The sequence below is a fragment of the Lycium barbarum genome, chromosome 5 (genome assembly GCF_019175385.1).
Source record: "Lycium barbarum isolate Lr01 chromosome 5, ASM1917538v2, whole genome shotgun sequence".
NCBI classification, from domain to species: domain Eukaryota; kingdom Viridiplantae; phylum Streptophyta; class Magnoliopsida; order Solanales; family Solanaceae; genus Lycium; species Lycium barbarum.
Window position 1 is genome coordinate 60,152,616 of NC_083341.1, and position 19,239 is coordinate 60,171,854.

General features: G+C 35.7%; 1 protein-coding gene and 1 long non-coding RNA gene across 2 annotated transcripts; one reads left to right on the forward strand and one right to left on the reverse strand.

Moving 5' to 3' along the window:
* Positions 1-277: 277 nt before the first annotated feature.
* On the reverse strand, positions 278-9,772 carry LOC132640884 (serine/threonine-protein kinase STY13-like). The gene is made up of 3 exons (XM_060357682.1): positions 9,531-9,772; positions 6,500-7,490; positions 278-926 (listed from the first exon to the last, which is right to left on the reverse strand). Exons 2-3 carry the CDS (start codon positions 7,393-7,395, stop codon positions 587-589), a joined length of 1,236 nt encoding a protein of 411 aa, XP_060213665.1. The 5' UTR covers positions 7,396-7,490; positions 9,531-9,772; the 3' UTR covers positions 278-586.
* Positions 9,773-11,807: 2,035 nt separating this feature from the next.
* On the forward strand, positions 11,808-14,697 carry LOC132642492 (uncharacterized). Its single transcript, XR_009583197.1, has 3 exons — positions 11,808-12,003; positions 12,871-12,917; positions 14,398-14,697. It is a non-coding gene; the product is annotated as an uncharacterized LOC132642492 (long non-coding RNA).
* Positions 14,698-19,239: the final 4,542 nt, after the last annotated feature.

The window sequence follows — 19,239 nt, forward strand, 5'->3', positions numbered from 1 at the left end:
TATGATTTACTCTAGTAAAGATTGTATAAGAAATGGAAAAATCAATCCCCAGTCTCCAAACAAAATCTCATTCTTGCTCCCCAATAATCAGAAAACTCCAGTCCTCAAAGACCTCTCATACACCAATACCACATGACTAATACTATTGTGGTCGCATGAATTGATTCCGATACGCTCGCAATCCTTCCAAGCAAAATATGTCACTCTTACTAGCATATTTCTGCATTGTAAGATCAACCATTGGGGACTAACACAAAGATGAGGGTGTGGGCATGGATCAGAAAGTAAGATCATCAGGACACTATATATTTTGATCAAACTTACAACAACAAAGTGTAGGGTCTAACAATTCCATAAAAGGACAGGTATAAATACACATCAGCCCTCTCTATTACTACTAATCAGCATCTTAAATCCAAATAGAACAAAAAGAGATACAGCAAAGAAACAAATAGTACTCATAACTTGCTCCCTTTTCTATCTGAACAAAGAAATTATGCTTGATAGAGATACACATAGAGGAGTTAAAATCATCTATTGTTTTGGCTTCTTCAAATTTTTTACCCCTGCTTTTACTGCTTCCACATTAATCAGTAGTCATAGGTTGACTTATGCAGCACCTAAAACGGGCCTTTCTGACAGTTGTCATGATCTCTGTTTCCGCGATCTCAAGCATTCTGACCACCTGAGAGAATGGTGGCCTATTATCAGGGTTAGCATCCCAGCAGCGGGTCATGATCTCACTTAGAACAGGCAAACAATCATTGGGTATTGCTGGACGAACACCTTTGTTGACTACAGCAAAAGCTGCCTGCACAGCGGTCATTTTCTGGAACGGAAGCATACCTGTTATCAGCTCCCACAAAACGATGCCAAAACTATAAACATCAACTTTGTGGGTGTAAGGCCGATGCTGGATCATCTCCCTGCAAAACAGAGCAAATGAACTCAAGCAACCTACAATAAAAATTACATGCTAAACAATTTTGGATGTTTTCTTTTTTTCCCAAAAAAAAAAAAACAAGAATCATGACATATTGCAAAAATTGAAGCAAAAATGGCAGAATTGCTACAACACATAACGAGTTTCTCAGGAGAATATAGCTAGAAAGGTTTTCCTTTTTCAGATGAACACAAATCAAAACTTGAAATGCTAGAACTAGATTTAACTTATTCAGAGTGCCCTAGAAATGCTGAGCAACAAACTTTAGAAATGCTGAGCAACAAACTTTAGAAATGCTGAGCAACAAACTTTATCTGATATGACGACACCCATTTTTAGGCGAGACCGTTATTACATTAGTCAGAAGCATATTTTTCAAAATTTTCCTTCAACAGGTCATCTATTTTACATTCTTTAGATACATCTACCATCACAGTGACGTGCTCACCCCAACCACAGCCACCTCATACATCTATTCTGATTACAATAATTCCGACCTGACTATTTCTGGCTGCAACAATCACCAAGAAAAAAAATGGTGATTGTCGCTGCCAGAAATAGTCAGGTCGAGATTCTTGTTTCAGAGTAAATTTCAAAAAGAAACTCCTATTAGAAACAAAAAAAAAAATTATTCCACTTGCCACATTTTTTTGAAACAGAATACAGCTTAAACATTAATCTGGTGATGGGGAATACCGGAAATCTAAAGATACTGCTCTGATTGGGAGATGGAAAGACGGCCTCTTTTACATCAAGAGCTGGAGTAGAAGCATCGAAATCCTAACGCATAAATAACGGATATAGAGTATTCATATACCCAACCCTAACTAGTTTGAGATGAGACCTAGTTGACTGTTTGATTAATAATTATATTGATGTAACAGAAAACCCACGCAAGAGATGTAAACAGAAGTAGAGAATCTCATACAAAAACATACTCCCTCCCCGTCCAATTTATGTGACGGTGTTTGATTAGGCACGGAGTTTAAGAGAAAAGGGAAGACTTTAGAAACTTGTGGCCTAAATAAGCCATAGAAATTTTTGTGGCATCATCTCATTAAGGGTAAAACGGTAAGTTTAAAGTTAAATTGTTACTAAATATAGAAAGATGTCATTCTTTTTGGGAATCACTAAAAAAGAAAGTCATATAAATAGGGACGGAAGGAGCGATTAATAACCCACAAGTCTCCAAGGGCTAGTGGCACACGGTTAAAACTCAGTAGATAATGGACCCAGCCCTCTACGCTATTCTATTTATATACCAAGCTTTTTCCTACGCAGGGTTCGAACCCGTGACACCATCACACCATACATTATGAGTTGCGTTCTTACCACTGGACCAAAGCCCTAGGGGCCACACCAAAATTTGATGTGTTTCATTGAAGGGCATCAAGAAGATGCAAAGCTACAGGAGGCTAATTACAAAAGAACTTGATGTTACCTTTATCAAAAAAAAAATTACAAAAGAACAAAAGTGTAACAAAACATCGTTTGCCCCAAACAATGTCTCAATCAAGAACTAAAGTGCTAATAAAATCCAAAAACTGTACTAGTTACTGGGACAACATTGTCCAACAAAAGAGATGCACTAAACATTTCGATTGCAATTTGATTATTATAGTATTAAAGTCATACGTTTGGTACTTTCTTTTCTGAAATTGTGGGCTTCACTTCACACTTTTCGCTTCAAGTCCTATGGAATTTCTCACATTTTACATTTTTCGCCTTCAAAAGCACATTCAAAGAACAAAGGGGACTCAGGCAAGGTGACCCTTTTATCACCTTTTCTGTTTGTGATTGCTATGGAAGGCCTTAACAATATGATTAAAACAGCCAATTTGAATGGGTGGATAAAAGGTTTTGATGTAGCTAGAATTGACAATGACAGTCTAGAGGTGACTCATTTACGGTATGCAGATGATAAACTTATATTCTGTGATGCAGAAGAAGATCAATTGAGATATCTCAGGGTGATTCTGGTTCTTTTTGAAGGAATATCTGGCTTGCATATTAACTGGAGGAAAAGTTTCCTTTACCATATTAATGAAGTAACAAACATGGACCTGTTGGCTACTGTTTTGGGTGGTGAAGTAGGGGCTCCAACAATATATCTTGGAATGCCTTCGGGAGCTAAATCGAAGTCAGCAAAAATTTGGAACAATGTTATTAAGAAGGTGAAAAGAACTTGGCCAGGTGGAAGACCCAGTATCTGTCAATGGGTGGCAGATCGACTGTTATCTCAGTACTTGATGCACTTCCCACATACATGATATCCCTGTTCCCCATCCCAACAGGGGTCATCAATAGGTTGGATGGCATCAGGAGGAATTTTTAATGGCATGGGAACAAAGAAAAGAAACGTACCACTTGGTTAAGTGGAAAGAACTCACTTTTGGCAGGAAATTTGGAGGGTTAGGGATCAAGAACTTGAAGATTCAGAGTAAAACTCTTGAAATGCAATGGTTGTGGAAGTTCACCAATGAGAATCAACTCCTATGGGGGAATATTATTACTTCTCAAAAAAAAAAAAAAAGGGGGGGGGGGGGGGGGGGGGGGGAAATATTATTAAAGCAGGAAGACAAATGGATGACTTAGGAGGTCACTACACCATAGGGGGTTAGTCTATGGAGATCCATTAGAGCACTGTGGAATGAGTTGAGGGATAATTCCAAGATCAAAGGTTTTTTTTTTTTGATGAAGTTGTTATATTCATATTCAAAAGCATCAAGCAGATGCAACACTTTACAAAGAAAAGGTTAAAAACTCCAGACACTGCAAAAGAAAACTAGTAAGAGCTGGGAGTTTAAAACCATGAGCAAAAGACTCAGGCTACTAAGCCACTGAGAGGGAGCCAATGAAATCTAAAAGGGGGATAACATCATTCACAGGGGATAGATTGCTCCAACTAAAAAGGTTAACTAAACACTTTGATTTTAGAGAACAGTTAGGAGTTGAAGTCCCATCAAAGCATTTGCTGTTCCTCTCTGTCCATAAACACCAAAAAATACACGCAGGTATCATTTGCCAGATCTTCTTGATGGTTTTGTTCACTTTCCATAAGCTCCAACTTTCAACTGCTCCTTTTAAGCTATATGGGATTGTCCAACTGATTCCAAAAATTGCTGTAAACATGTGCCAGAGATCGGCTGCAACAGGGCAGTGCAAAAAAAGATGGTTAACCGACTCTGACTCTTTTTGGCACATATAGCATCTGTTCACCAAATGGATCTTCTTCTTTTTAAAATTATCCAGAGTTAGTATGGCATTTTTGAGGGCTGTCCAAGTAAAACACTTGACTTTGGTGGGTAATTTTGTCTTCCATATCAATTTCCAAGGCCAAGGATCAGTCAAAACATTGATAGTATTCGTCCTATTATAACTTGCCTTCACTGAGAACTTCCAAGATAAAGTGTTTGATGGGAGTAAAACTAGCTTTTGGAAGGACAATTGGCACACTGGAATTGGTTTTTCCTAGATATCTTCAATATAGTTCTAAGCCAGCAAAGGACTATAGCAGAGATGTGGACACCTCAAAGGATGGAACGTCATTTTTAGAAGACATCAATACTGGGAAGTACAAAGAGTGGCTGAATTCTTTAGTACACTAGAGCAGTTTAGTGGACTACAGACAGGTGAAGATGTATTATGGTGGCAAGGAAGCAGCAGGGGTTTATTCAAGGTTAATCGCAGCTTACAAGATGATGAATTATTCCAACCAGCAGATAGCCAACTGGCCTTGGAAACACATCTGGAAAACTAGAATTCCTCTCAAAGTTGCCTGTTTTGTGTGGCTACTGGCTAAAGAAGCAGCCCTTACACAAGATAATTTGATGAAAAGAGGGTTCATTTTATGTTCCAGATGCTTTTTGTGTGGCAAAACAGCAGAGACAGCTAACTATCTCTTCCTTCACTGTAAGATAACAGCTCATCTATGGAGAATTATTCTTAACCTCAAAGGCATTTCCTGGACCATGCCTGGGAAGGTTACAAATGCTCTTAAAAGCTGGGAGGAAACAGGCTTACAGGCAAAGGACAGGACTAGATGGAGAATTATCCCTGCTTGCATCTGGTGGACAATTTGGAAGGAGAGAAACTCCAGATGTTTTGAGAATGTGGAGAATGGGGTAGAGAAGATCAAGCTAAGCTTTATTTTGCTGTTGTATTTTTGGTGTAATCAGATCTACTCAAATGATACTGTCACTATTATTGATGTTTTAGATTCAATATAGATAGAGGACACTAAAAGTTAGGTTTCAGTACTACCTACGTACTGTTTTGCTACATATGAAACATAGACAAAGTTACCCGTTTCAAAAAAAAAAAGCACAACTAAACTATACAAGGGAGCTTTCTACACCTTCAAACACTCTCTGTTCCTCTTTTCATATAGTCCATATGGCGCCAAAGGAGCTACTTCCCAAATTCTTCTTAATAGCATCTAGTAAGAGGTTGTTGATTTAAATAAAATCAAATGGAAAAATTTGATTGAACTTCCAATCTTCTGAAGTCCTCATCCTTTTGACCTACAAATATTGGAATTGTTGCAAAATGTCGAGACACAAATGATCCTCTTTTCTGAATAAAAGGGAGCACTTTTGTGGCTCTCGACGAAGTGTTGATCCCTTGTATGTCTAAGAATAAAACTTTTTAAACTGCCAAATTTGTTTGGTGAGAAATGTGAAGTGAAAAGGAGGGATTATCACTTTGTTCCTTTCAACGTATTTCAATAAAGGAGCTAATCCTTGTATGTTTAGGAATAAAACTTTTTCAAAACAGACTTGTCTGACGAGAAATGCAAATAAAATTTTAAAAAAGAGCTTCCTGCTTGCAATCAAATTATATTTTTTTGAGAAAGGTAATAACTTCTATTGAAATCCAAAAGATCAGCATCAAAGCTGCTGAGAGATGTTGTTGCAAGCTCCAAGAGGAGCCAAAGGGGCAAAAGAAGGGATCAGCAAGTAGCTGAAGATCTAAAACATTAACAGATGCCTATCAGATCTACTAGGTCCCCTACATCACTAACAACATCCTGTTTACACCAAAAATAGAAAAAGACTAAGGCAATTCATCTTGATTTTCTGAGTGGATGCTTGCAATGAAATTATACTCCTTGCTTCTCTCTCTCTCTTTAAGGATAATGGTATTACCTTTCCATAGTTCAAGGAGAAAAAGTTCAACATAGCTTATAAGCGCACATTACCTTCAATTTTGAAAAGGTATGCAGCATTTGTTGTATTTCAAACCATCAAGAGAAGGATGTAGTAAGAATTTAATACCCAAGCAGATATCATGCAGAACAAAATTATTTCTTTTCGCAGCCATTGCTCCTTTGCCTTGGTAAGTAAACGGCTGTACCAGTATGCATGAATAGGTAACATATATGAATCAAACAGTAGGACGTTGGGAACAATAAAACTAACACAAAAAAGACAAAATATTCCCACGGGAATAAGAGAAACAGCAAAGCTAGATCTCTTACTGGGTTTTTCCAAAAGGCCAAAGCCTGGAACAAGATAATAGGATTAAACAAAGCTGCTAGAGAGTCCAGAAACTTACGGAGCCATCCAGCGATATGTTCCAGTCTCTGGTGTCATTCCTTCAGTCTGCACCTCAATACGAGCAACCCCAAAATCCGCAATCTTGATTGACTTGTCCGCAGCAATCAGTAGATTGTCAGATTTCAGGTCACGGTGTATCAGATTCAGGTCATGTACATATTCCATTCCCCTTGCCACGTCTAAAGCCTGTTTCACCGCTAACTTCAAGGGCACAGATCGATTTTGTCGCCTGGCCAGAAACTGACGCACTGATCCCCCTTTTGCATATTCAGTCACAATACACCAGACCATAGGTTTACGGCATGCACCAATAAAACGCACTATATTTGGATGTTTCAACCTTGCCAGCATCATGACTTCCTGCTGAAATGCCTGCTCCATCAAGTGAGCCCTCTCAAGATCGTTTTCTGGCTTCTCTAGAAGCTTGATGGCAACATCCTCACCATTGTATGATCCCTTGTAGAGTTTCCCAAAAGCCCCTTGAGCAAAAGCTGGACCCATGTTCAGCTTCCTCAAATCAATCGTCCACTCATCATAATTCTCAAGCCCGTCAGTAGGAGATCGAGGATCCATCAAAGCTTGAGCTAGGGCATCATCACTCAACCCTTGAGAAACTCTCCCCCTGTTTACACTACCTACCACAGAATAGTTGCGGACACGCTTGAGGCCCTGGTGGTTTAAAATATGAGTGTGGGAGCCATTTGATCCAACACTGCTGTTATCCACTGACATCGCAACGGAACCTCCACCATCGCTCATCTGCAAACTCCCATAACTGTCGATTGACATGTTTGACCCCTCACCAAGCTTATGGTAAAAGTTTTGAGTGATGCCATAGTTATCATGGTTCTCATTTAAGTCTATAAGTCCTGCAAACTTAGGAGCCTCCAACATTTTCTCTGATAAAGCTACTGCAGCACAAAAGCTTCCTGTCTAGCTTATTTATTCTGCATGAGGATTTGCATAGTCAAACTTCACTCTCCATAACCCTGAGGAAAAAACATGAAGAACAGAAGATCACTTATTCAAAACCCAATTCAGAAAATCCTCCTCTCCCACTTGAATGCAATTACCAATTGATTAAGGGACAATAATTACACAAAGATTGTTTCAAACTTTAATGACATAAAAGAGACAATCAATCCATTTGATAAAAAATGGATATTGGGCCTAACTCAACCTCAAAAAATAGCTCGTCATGTGATGGTCGTCCAATACCACATATGACGAAGCCAAATAACCCATCACCTATCGATGTGGGAACTCACCACAAGCCCGCACGCCCAGAGCTGGTCATCTAGAGCGTGGATAATATAAGATGAGAGCCCAACATCGGGTAAATCATGAATTGGATGGGAATGGCTCTGACCATGTGAGAAGGAAAAGAAATAAGAGAGGACACTACGGCAACAGGATTTCTTGGGTTTGGTCGCATGAGGGTTCCAATTCTATTGGTGGTACTGGTATATGTGCAGTACCTTTAGGAAGCAAAGGAACCTCAGAACATTTATAGAATTGCCAGGAATGGAGTTTCTCTTCTACAATGATTATTTTCTCACTAAATGTTATGAGACCATGATAAGAAATTTATCTTACACCTAACATCTACCTCAAAGCTAGCTCATGAGGTGATGATGATTGCCCAATACCATATATAACAAGACCAAATAACCTATCACCTACCGATGTGGGAACTCAACAAAAATCAACTACGCCTCAATTCCAAATTACTTGGGGACGACTACATGAATCCTCTTTATCCATTTTGCTCTATTCACCTCCATTTTATATAAAATACTACGTAAATAATTTGTATTTGCATGCAAATTAGAGCTTCTTTATACCAAGATTCTCCAAAAACTTTACTTGTCCTTACACAGACATGCAAGTCTCTAACACAAACTCCAAACCAAATTTAAGTGTAAACCAAACAACTAAACCTTGATAACAACTAGCTCATATCACCTATATGAATCAGTTTCTTCTTAGCTAAGTCCGCATTGATCCTAAGATATCTATCCCTCTTCACTAATTGGCTAAAAAAGCTAATTCTCACTACATTTAGCGCCCGTTTGGCCATGGATAGTTTTCGTTACTGTTTGGATATAGAATTGTTACAATTTTCCGGAAAATTTTCACTCTAAATCAGTCACAAAAATAAAAAAATAACTCCAATTTGCATTCATGTCCAAACACAACTCCAGTTTCTAAATATGATTTTCAACTTGAAAACAAATACTACTTTTTTTCCAAACATCACAATTCTCATGTCCAAACGCCCACATAAAAGTGGCTCAGAAATAAGGACAATCAATCAACCATAAGTCTTTCTGAAAACATAAATGCACAGAACAATAACATAAAAAACCTCCTATTGAATTTTTTTCTTCCAGACCCCCACCCAGTAAAAAAAAAAAAATTGAAACTTTAACCATAAGGAGCAAAAAAAAAAAAAGAAACTTTACCCAGCTCAAAATTAGCAAAAGCTAGCTGATAATTCCCATTAATACAAGAAGAAGAAAAAAACATCATTTGAGGAAATTACAATTTACCCTTTATTGTTTTGAGGAAATTTCTTTAGTTTTTGTTGATTAATACAAGAGAGTATTCAACAAAAACAAAAACTAAAACTAAACGAAACAACCCCTTTTGTTAAATTGTAATTTCCTCAAAACGCTGTATCCACCTCAACCCCACATAAAAAATAAAAATAAAAAAAATCGAAACTTTAAAAAGAAGCTAAACCCATCTCAAAATTAACAAAACAACTGAAAATTCCCTTTAATACAACAATAAAAAATGACCAAGTCAACAGAATCAATAAAGAAGTTGGAAACTTTAACCATAATCAGTAAAACAAAAGCTTAACCCAACTCAAAATTAGCAAGCTGAAAATTCGCTTTAATGCAAATAAACGAAAGAACCCATTGAAACTTTAACCACAAGCAGTAAAAGAAAAGTTGTCAAAATGAAGAAGAAAATTCCCATTACAACCCATAGAAAATTAGGTGATCTGAGGGTAAAATTACCTTGATCAAAGAGGGGCTTGACTTTGTAAATACACTGTTCCAACTTACAATAATCCGATCGATTCAAGTTGTACACACACGCGCAGCGTTCAACGCAAAAAAAGGAATATTATTATAGAAGAAACAAAGATAGAAAAAGGAAAGTGGAGGAGACTAGTGGTAGGAGCAGTAGAAAGAGAAAACACACGCAGTGATGAAATGAATATTGTCTTCTTAGCTATAAGGGACTCGTTTCCTAGCTTTATGCGTCTGTTAATATAAAATACTACCTCCAAATTAACCTTATATAAAACAATTACCTTTTCCACTCGATGGGCATATAAACAAATAATCTATGTTTTGACATTGGGAATCCAACTATCATTATTTAGAGTAGTACTGCTACTTCTTTTGCCATTTATTAATCTTACTGCAGTAGGCCCGTGCTAAGTACAGGCTCAAACTTAAAATATAAAAATAGTATGGATATTTTATCAAATAAGTATAATTGCATAATTAATTTATTGTAATTGCAGGTTAAACATATCTTTTTCATAAATTTGCATAACTATTAGAGTTTTTTTGTCATACAATTGTATAATTTTTAACAAAAAAATTTATTTATGAGAAAGCAAGTTTGGTTTGAAAATTAGCAAATATCAAAGGGACGTACGTAATTTATTTTATGCTTAAAAGGATTACTTCTTAAGAATTAATTTAATTCTTCATATATACTTTATTCTTAAAAGGATTAGCTCCTAGTTAATCAAACATGATTATTAAGCTAATTCAATTTTGACTGATAATGCTATCTTCATCTTCAATACTATACAACACCGTTCAATAAATTTTACTTTTTGTATTTGTAAGCATATGTGATCTCACTAAAGAAGTAAAATTTTGGAAGTTTAAAATAATAGAAAGGAAATGTTGGTGAGGAATATATTATGTGAGATATGTTTAAATATAAAGTAAGATATAGTAAATGCTTCCGTTGAAAAAGAAAATTTGGCACCAAAGTTACATAAATTATACCAGTTTAAGAAATAATTTAAAAGGTACTTCCCCAGTTCATATTATATGATGTTTTTAGTTTGGACACACCCTTTAAAAAATCACTCACCCCTAGACTAAAATATCTTTAATTAAATGGTATCAATTTAATATTTCTTACTTGTGTAACAATTCACTTATTGAAAATAAGGGTAAAGTTATTTAATAATACCTACTTAGTTATATAAATAATTATTTATTTTAAACTAAATATAAAAATTAAGACCACCATATAATATGGATTAGAAGAATAATCTAAAAAGCACCAAGAAGAGATTTTTAAAAAAGTTACACAACACCAATTATAAAAGCTCATATGGGAAGTGGCCTTAAGTAATGAATGAGACAAATATAAAAAATTGAAAAATATGCAAGGACAATTCAAAACACTCACATGTAAGATTCCTATAGGGTGCTTTGAGATGTGAGGACTACAAAAAACTCATATTGACACTTATATATAGCAGTAATCTTCCATGGGCCAAATCTTTCATTTTCAAGTGAAATCCAAAATTTGACATTGTGAATCTAACTTTTGGCCTTGAATAAAGAAACTTGTTATTTTTTGTCCAAGGACAAAGATGGAATAAACTAGTCAATATATGCATTGGTATCCTAAGGTAACACTTATTATGGGACAAAAAAATTGAATAAGGTGACACTTATTATGTGATGGAGGGAGTAATAGTTTTGAGAAAATTTAGTATTATTTTTATATAGAAATTAGTTATTCATTGGTTAGTTATACATGTATTAGTTAATTTAGTGTCTATGATAAATAATACATTCATAACTTATAATATATGTAGTGTTACTTATGCTGAATATAACCTTAAATCGTCCTGAAATAAAAATTTAGTATTGATTTATTCTTTGTTTGGTTATGTTATATCCCGTAATTTTGCACATTCGGATAAATTGAAATAATTGTGACTAGTAAGGGATAAGGCAACATTTTGATCTTATTTAATATATATGTTGTTTATGAAAAGTATTGATGCGGAAATATTGGGGAAGGCTAAGGGCAAAGTTGAAAATTTGGAAAATAATTCTCATGAGTTACAAAAAATTGTCATGAAATAATGGACTTGGAATAAAAAGAAGAAAGAAAAAAAAATTGGCTTGAAAATGGCCAAGTGGTGGCCGGCCAACTTGGGATGGGCCAAGGCCCATGAAAAACTTAATCCAAGTCAAATAAAAAGATGAGGACTTGGGCATTATTTTTCATTCTTCCTTAGAGTTTTCAAGAACATTCAAGAGAGAGAAATTTGAGAGCAACAAACAAAGGCCATTCGGCCAACTAAGAAAAAAAAAATTGAACCAAAAATTCCTTTCTTCTTGAATCCTTACTAAGTTCAAGACCCTCTTCAACGTGGTATAATTTTTGAGGCAAGAAAACCACTTTTGTGACAAGTGCAAAATTCTATTCAAGTGGAAAAAGGTAAAAATTTCATGTTCTTTTATATGTTATGGAAGGTTATAAATGTTGTAGTAAGTAAAATTGAATGGAAATCATGGAAATATTATGTGTGTGTGTGGCCGTGTGGTATTGTTGGTGGAGGAAGATGAACAAATTTTATTTAGTATGCTAATTGTGTCGATTGTGGCCTTTGTGATGTAAATGGAAGAATAATGGTTCAAGTTGACATGGAAATTGGTTGTAGGTTGTTGTAGGAAATTGTGTGATTTTAATATGGTTTTTATGTAATTGGAAGTGGAGTATTTAATTGCTTGAGATGAAGTTGTAATCGTTGTGGTATTGTCATGGGAGATAATGCGACACTAGCATGAATTCTTATATTTGTATGAATGAAGTTGTTAATGTAGATTGTTGATGGAATTCATGAATTTGGAAGAAAAGAATGTGTTGTTGTTGGTTATGTTGTGTTGTGAAGTTTCGGGTAGTGTATGTGTTGGTTGGGCCGTTTGAAATGTTGTGCGGGTTCCTGAAATGTTCTTGAATATTGTTGAATGGTTTCGGACTAGTATTTGAATATGTGAACAAGTATGAATTGAATATAAAGGAAATGTTATTGAATTATGTAAAGGAGCTACTAATGTTGGAATGTATTTTGAATTAATTGTTCAAGTTGGAAGATATGATTGTTGGTATTGTTATTGATAGTTTGGCCGAGTTGAATTCTCGGATTTGTTGTTGGTAAATTGGCCGAGTTAGATTCTCGGGGATGGTGTATTTACAGGGGAAATGCTGTCGAAATTTCGGTAGAATATAAATGAATTCATTTGAAAGTCTAAGGCAAGTGAATGACAATGAATCTAATGATTATGTGAATTCTTTTGTACGTAGACAAGCAAGTTGGGACAAATAAGCATAGCTAATAAGGCGTGGCACAGGTATGTAAGGTTTACCCTTTCTTTCTTTGGCGTGTCCTAGAACCAAATAAGGTATGATATGTGTCTTGGGGTTACTCCGTTCTGTGATTCCGAGTTTGCTTATGATTCGTATTCACCCTTTCGATATGTATCTATAATTTTCCAAAGCTCTATTTGATATGTTTCCGAGGTTGTCTACGATTTTGATTAACTTCTGATATAAGTAAGTCATATAGCTTACTATATGATTGAATAACGAGATAAGCATAAAGAATTGTGTTTCCAGAAGAGATCTGTAAATTTTAGTGTCCCTAACCTTCGTAAAAGATCTCGGGTTTGCTTTGAAATGTTCGTAAAAGTTATGTGGTAAAACGTCCATAGCTTTCACGTACATATGGTTCCAAGAGTTATATTTAGTTTGGTCCATAACGCTATCTGAAAGGATACTTGACATGGTTGTTTCTTTGATTTCCAAAATAATAAATAATAACTTCTGAAACGCTTTTAGAAGATTCTGTACTTCAAAAGCTCATAACTTTCGTTTACTAGTTCCGATTGAACCGAAACTTGTTTCTGGGCCTTCAGATGTCGGTAAATATATTTGTCCATCGAGTTTTGAAAGTTATTTATTTGTGTGCATATGGTTTCTCACTACTCTGCTCGTGCATGTGTTGTGATCTCTTTCGCCGAGTCCCGGGCCGGTATATATCGTGCGCATGGTACGCCGGGTCCCTTGCTTGAGGGTCGGGTGCCATAATGTATTCCGGAGTATGATGTGTTACGGTGTTATGATGTGTTCATGGTTCGCCGAACCATATATGTGTATATGTATGTTCTGATCTTATGATATGTTATTATGATGTGTGACGGAGATTACGGAGCAAACCTTCTGGAGTATAATGTGTGTGGCGCCAAAGGCAGGGTGGCGCCACGTTTCCCCAGGTCCCGTAAGGGGCCGGATACCGTTCTTGGCATGCATGATTCGTGTTCCCAGTAAGTGTTTTATTATTCTGCATATCGTGCTTAATGTCTGTACTAACCTTCTACACATGCCACAACAATATAATATGTGTATATGGATCGGGCTGCACGTTCCGCAACAAATACATGTGTGGATCGGGCCGAACGTTCCTCGGCACTAATATGTTATATATGTGGATCGGGTCGTACGTTCCTCGGCACTATTATGTTACGTATGAATCAGTTATGTGTAAACGTATATGATGACATACGCTGTTGGCACGTGCGGTCTGTGTTTGGAAAATATACATTTTGATACTCTGGAGGACCTACTTACTTTCTGTACCTCTTCTGACATATGGCATCAGTATATACGATTTGCATTATGAAGAATAAGTATTTTGGCATTCTGAAAGTGTACTTATTTTTGTATCGTTCCTTTCGATTATAATACTGTTTGCTGTATTCCATGCTTTACATACTCAGTACATATTCCGTACTGACCCCCTGTTCTTCGGGGGCTGCGTTTCATGCCACACAGGTACACCCAGATGAGTACGGGACTTTGCTAGAAGATGCTTCAGCTAGATTGGCAACTCCATTTGCTCCTGGAGCGTTACCGAGTCAAAGTATATGTGCTGTAATGTTTGTTCGAAGTTAGAGACTTTGCAGACAGAGTCGTGGGTATAGTATGTCGGTTTTGTAAGCGGCTCCATCAGCCGATATGTCATTTTGTATTATGTGATAAACCCTGTAGGATTACATATTTTGTCTGATTCGAAAACATTGATGAAAGAAAGATTTGAAAGCTTACTATATATTTCACTACTAATTAATTTCAGAGTCCGAGGAGATTATGTGTAAGATAAGAGTCTGTGGGTTCGCTCGGCTCCGGATATGCGGTCGGGTGCCCATCACACCCTAGTGGGATTAGGGTGTGACAGGTTACTAATTTTGGGATAATTTATATCAGAATTAAAAATAGCACCACGATAAGTTGTCTCTGTCACGTAGTGGAATACGAATATCAGGATTAGTTATCCCGGATAAAACAATGAAAATAACAAAAATATTATCAGGTCCTCAAATCTTTTTTCTACCAAAAAAATGTGAAAGGTATTTTTATAAACAAACAACTTCTTTTTAAAAATTATGCAATGTGTGTTATTTTTAAATTTTAATACAATAAATCAAGCAGTTAATAAGAAATAATATCAGGATAACTATCTTCAACCAAATGACCCCTAAGGGATCATTTGGTAAGAAAACAAGTTATTCCGGGATTGTTATTCCACCCTCAATATGGGATAAAATAACACTATAATCCCGGGATAACTAATCTAGAGATTAGTTTTTCCGAAATTTTATTCCAACCAAACGTAGAATAAGACAGTACTAAACTTTTATTCCAGGACTATTTTTACTTATCCATCATACCAAATGACCCCTAAGAGTCTTGGTCTCTCGTTTTTCTCTTTACTCCCAACGGGGGAAGACGTATTGTATAGTCGCTCGTATTTTTCAACAGACATGCTGTTTTGGGTCAAGAATAATATAAGCCGCGTATTAAATTGAGCTTTGACTGCTAGGACTTTTGTGCTTGCTATGGTCTATGGGTGTTCCCTTGACTGGGTCGATTGACAAAGACTCATTAAAATAACTCTGGAAAAAAAAAGAGGAATATTTGGAGAGAAATTCATGATCTTATTAGTGACTTTCTTATGAGTCTACCTAAATTGATTTAATACAAAACATTGTAGTAGCAGTTTGTGGTATGAAACTAGTACTCTAAAGCAAGAAAATAAAATGAAGACTCCAACTAACAAAGAATAAAACAATAGAAGGTAATTTTCACTTTTATTTAAATAGTTTAAATTTAAAATTTATTCTCGTAATAACTAATTAGACATACATTTAGCATTGTATAACTGTAAGCTATAAATAGATATCATTTATCTATTTATTTACCCAATTATATTATATATTATTCAAATTATAGGTGAGTACGAGAAACAAATTGTAACCTCCCTTGATGAATCTTGAAATATTTATTCTTTCAATCCAATTCAAGATAACAATAAGGAAGAGTTTAATATAATCTTATATCCAAATAAATACAACCACACCCAAATCACATTTTATAATATTAATATATTTTGTTCTATTCCCTGAGATGTCCTTCATATGTTCATTAGCAGGAGGACTCAACGATTTGAAATTAGTCTAATAATGATTATGCAAGAGATGGTTCATCCTATACAAAATTGAGAAATTTTGTGAACGATGAAGAAGAAAAATATAAGTGAAAAAAATCACATTTGAGCATAACCAACTAATTGATCAAGGCTTAGTCGAGCTGACGCACATACATTAGGTGGTCTGTCAATGAGAAATCCTTTTAGTTCTATTTGAAATTTGTACGTTTGAATAGAACATAAAGAGCCTTCAGTGTTAGAGTACTTTTATTTTGTCTTCAAAGAAAATATATTGAACATTAGATTGATGCATGGCTAAATAAGCAAAATTAATGTTTATAATCCATATAGGAGGCCTCCGCTAATTTAGAATTAAAGCGTTATTGGTGTTGTTAGTAGAGTTAGATCGAATCCATCTTGTTCATCTCTAAATCACCAACATTTGCAATTGTGTGAGTTTGAGTCTAATGATTATACTATAATCATCGAATGGTAAGCTAGAGAAGGAGATTAAATGAATTCAAATTAGGAAAGTGGAGTGGATATGCCGAAAGAAAAGGTGCACACGCGTGTGCAGATGGGGAAAATATTAAAGACAAATGGACGGCCAGATATTGTGTGACATTAATACGGGGGCTATTTTGATTAAATCCCATTAGATGTTATCTAACGGTGGAGATACAACCTGGTAACAATAAATGGCCCAAATAACTAATTCATAGGGGCTAAAAAATTTCGATAAAAATCCTAATTGTCTTCCTTCTCTTCCTCATTTTCTTCTCTCTTCTCACTTCAACCCTAATTTTTTATCTCTCTTCTATCTTCCTTTTTCAGCGAATCGTCATTGGAGCTCAACTAGCTACTTACTAATCCTTCCACAATTGTAATTCAGTGAAGTAGTAGTTGATTAGTGATTTGTAATCATTTGAGCTGATAAAATTATTTTATTTATGCCTTGAATTTATATCTCTTTCAAGTTTATCAAATTGGTATTAGAGCCCTTTCTTGGACCAATAATGATGATTACAGAGACTCGATCTAAAGCTACATAGGAACGCATCAAGAAGCTGGACAATCAACTCCAAAATCACATTACAGAGTCGAATTCAAAGATTGACGACTTGGCTAAGAAGCTAAATCTACTTATGAAGAAGCTTATTCCAACCGAAGACAGAATTTTAGGCAGTGAACTATAGGAGTATCATCACAGAAGGGTCAGAAAATCGACCTGGGTTTGCAGATCAACAAGAGACTTCGATGGTGAGGAGTAATTTCAATCTAGATTTGATTTTCCGTACTTTAACAAGTTGATCCATGTTTATTACTGAGGAGATGCGAGTGATTCTATCAGTACAATACAATCGCATAGTGAACCCACAACAGAAGCTGGAGCGGTAATTCGCCATCTCTCTAGTAAGGCTGAAGCATGGTTCTTCTCTTATCATGTGAGTAGAGGCACAATTACCTTGAAAGAATTTTGTGAGGAAATTTGTAAAAGGTTTGAAGATGCAGACAATAGTAAACTGAATGCAATAGGAGAATTCAACAAAGTAAAACAAAAGGGTCAATTAATATTTGGAGAAATTTAAAGATTTGACGACTTGGGTTTTTATTAGAAGCCCTACTATTCTAGAGGACTTTTTCTTGAAATTCTTTATTGAAGGACTTAAAGGAAGAAATTAGGTACACTTTTGAAGTGCCTAATCATTTGACCTTAAGTCAGGCTGTGGATAAAGCTAGATATAAAGAGAAAATGTTGGATGTTTTAAACAATAAGAACAAGACTGCTTGGGGTAAAATATAGCTCAAACCTGCTACTCATTAAAATATCCCTAGTAACAGCAGGAACATTGAAAACTAGAAAAGAGAAGGGGTTAGTAATTCAAATGGTGCAGTAGTCAAGAAGAATCATAACACATATTACAAATGTAGAGATAGATCGTTTTCTGGTCATCAATGCAAGAATAAGCAGATTAATGAAATGATAGCCTCTGTGGAGCCAACTGAGAATGGCCAAATAGAGGAGGCACTAGAAAAAATGGAATGCAATGAAGAAATTCAGAGTACATATAGAATAATTGAAGCTATCAATCTTAATGCCTTATCTGGAACTTTAAGTTCCAAACTCCATTAGCCTCAAGGGGTAAGGCTAAGAAGAAGGTGCTAATTGTGTTGATGGATTCTGGAAACACCCACAGTTTCTTAAACATGAAAAGTGCCACGCGAATTGGTTGTGTAATTAAAGAAGACAGACCCGTGAGGGTAATTGTAGGTGAGCCCTTATTCCTTCACAAGTTTTAACTGAAAAATTCAAGGAGTAGAGTCTGAGGATTCAGTTAGGCGCATTAAATTGGCAGGATGTGATATAATCATAGGGGGAGACTGAATGAAAAGTCATAACCGGTCCTATTGAATTTTGTGTCCTATAAAGTTGTAGGTCCCATAAAGAGAATAGAGTTGAGTTGAAGGAAATTTATAGTCAAGCAGTGTTGCAAAGTATGTCAACCACTAGTGTCAAAGAACTGTTTAAAAATGGAAGGTCTTATGGGCTCACTTGTTCACTACTTTAGTAGAAATAAAAAATAAATAAAAAGGATACCATACCTGTAACAATCTACAACCTCTTGAACAAAAACTCATATGTGTTTATGGTGCCAACTGTCTTTCCGCCAATGAGACAACATGATCATTTTATTCCCCTGAAATCAGAATTAGCCTCTGTCAGTATCAGACTATACATGTATAATTGTTTTTTTTTTTTTAAAAAATGAGTTAGAGAAACGAGTTAAGAACATGTTAAGTAGTGGTATTATTCGGCCTAGTCATTCTCCATTCTCATCACCTGTATTACTAGTCAACAAAAAATATGAAAGCTAGAGATTTCATATTGATTATAGAGAGCTCAATAAACTGATTGTTAAAGATAAATTCAGTATTTCTTGGTGGATGATTTGCTTGATGAGCTTAGTGGTTCGCATGTGTTCTTTAAAATTGATCTAAGGGTGTGCTATCATCAAACAAAGATGCATGAAGGGGATGTGCATAAGAAAACTTTTATAACACATGTGGGGCATTAAGAGTTTAAGGTTATGTCCTTTGGTCTCACAAACGCCTCTACAGCATTTAAAAACCTTGTTGAGTAGTTGTTGGCTCAATGATCAAGAGCTTTACATTAAAGTTTAGATGAT

Excerpts from the sequence above, each read along its gene's own strand:
- LOC132640884 (XM_060357682.1), bottom strand. The coding sequence starts at position 7,395 with ATGTTGGAGGCTCCTAAGTTTGCAGGACTTATAGACTTAAATGAGAAC. Across the intron at positions 927-6,499 it reads ACATATCGCTGGATGGCTCC|GGAGATGATCCAGCATCGGC; the intron begins GTAAGTTTCTGG and ends TCTGTTTTGCAG.